Source organism: Glossina fuscipes, unplaced genomic scaffold (genome assembly GCF_014805625.2).
Source record: "Glossina fuscipes isolate IAEA_lab_2018 unplaced genomic scaffold, Yale_Gfus_2 1, whole genome shotgun sequence".
Lineage (NCBI taxonomy): Eukaryota > Metazoa > Arthropoda > Insecta > Diptera > Glossinidae > Glossina > Glossina fuscipes.
The window spans coordinates 11,004,915-11,006,456 of NW_023998415.1; the positions used below are offsets into that span (position 1 = coordinate 11,004,915).

Below are 1,542 nucleotides of genomic sequence, written 5' to 3' on the forward strand. Positions count from 1 at the left end.
ATTCATGTTCATTTTTGAAATCGATTAAGCTTATCCGCCTGTCTAACGCCTAACGACATATTTATGCTTTCAATCTACAGATCGGTGTCTATGAGATATTTTGCTGGAATTTAGTATATGCACGTGTTTTCCGCTTACGGATGGCTTTATTTAGCATGGACCGGATCGCATTGTTCTTACGACTGCGCTATTTTGGCAAAAATTTTTTCATGAAAAAAATTAACGAACACGAAAATTCCTGGGCAAAAATGTCGAGTAATAGTATTTCGGCGTAATAAAATGATGTAAACGATTTGGAGCAGCTGATGTCATTTATGGAGTCCACTTTCATACAATCGAAAAAACGCCTTTATAAGGCAACAAAGTCTAAATATTATTTACCTTATGACGAAAATAAGGTGAAAAAAAATAACGTTTTTCACAAGAAAATTAATTTCGCTAAATTAGGGCGAAATCAATTCATCATGTTTTGGGCGTCATGTTAAAACGAGAGGTCATGTTGAAAAATAATTTTTACTTTCGAATATCTTTGCTGAGAAGAGTTTTATTTTTCTGAATAAAATCTCACATTGGTTTGAAAAATCTCTTTAAGCTTTTTCCGGACAAGGAGGAGTCCAAACCCATTCACCCAGTGGTATGCAATCCGCTTTGTCAGAGCTGAATAACAAACCGTCATCACAGCGCTTGTTTTCTGGTTCACCGGTGGCGTTCTCGCATTCCCAATAATGCGTAGGATCCCAGAAATTGCGTTGTTTGACATTCACATTTGAAGAGTTGCATTCGGGTTTGCCATCGCCATCAGGATTACAGGCCAAAACGCAACTTAAGGCAACGGCCAAGCAAACAATCAAACAAAATGCTAGAATTTTAATTATCCGAGAAAATTAAATTTGATCTTCACTGCCTTCGCATGATATTTACCAGCTTTCATATTTTTGTTTATAGGCTTCGGTACGACTTCAGTAATGATCTTTATGAAAGTAAATCACAAACTTTCTGATTTTGAAGATTGCAGTCGGTATTTATAATGAAATAGTGGACCAATTGTGAAATTATTTCAAATAATTAGTTGGAAACTTTTAATAAAAACACTTGTAATATATTTTACGTTTACATTACAACATTATTCAATATGGGGCCCAGTTAGTTAAATTTAACAAGGGAAAAAAAAATGTTTGGAGAACAAAGATAAACGAGAAAATGTATTAGAATCAGTTATGACCGAATCTTTTATACCTATTCCAATTTTTATATTAATATGAACAAAATAAAAAAAATAAAATTAAGATGACTTTGATGATGCTATTCTCTCTATCTTTCTGCGTGTACCCTTGGATGACTCATGGAATATATATGAAAATTTGTATCGCAAAACCCAGTTATATATTCAAGTTTATAAGCAATGAGCGAACAATCCCGTCTTCTTTTGTGTGTATTGTGGACTTGGCCGTCCATTGATTTGATCCATTTTCTATATCGATCTGCATACAAGAATTTCCGGATTTGAAGGCGATATATTAATTTTTACGACCGGCTGAACAT

At 34.0% G+C, this 1,542-nt stretch overlaps 1 protein-coding gene across 1 annotated transcript; it reads right to left on the reverse strand.

The window, feature by feature from the left end:
- Window positions 1-524: 524 nt before the first annotated feature.
- On the reverse strand, window positions 525-1,080 carry LOC119631711 (shieldin complex subunit 1-like). Its single transcript, XM_038024157.1, has 2 exons — window positions 922-1,080; window positions 525-859 (listed from the first exon to the last, which is right to left on the reverse strand). The coding sequence occupies exons 1-2, from the start codon at window positions 929-931 to the stop codon at window positions 588-590; spliced, it is 282 nt and encodes a 93-aa protein (XP_037880085.1). The 5' UTR covers window positions 932-1,080; the 3' UTR covers window positions 525-587.
- Between the last annotated feature and the right edge of the window lie 462 nt (window positions 1,081-1,542).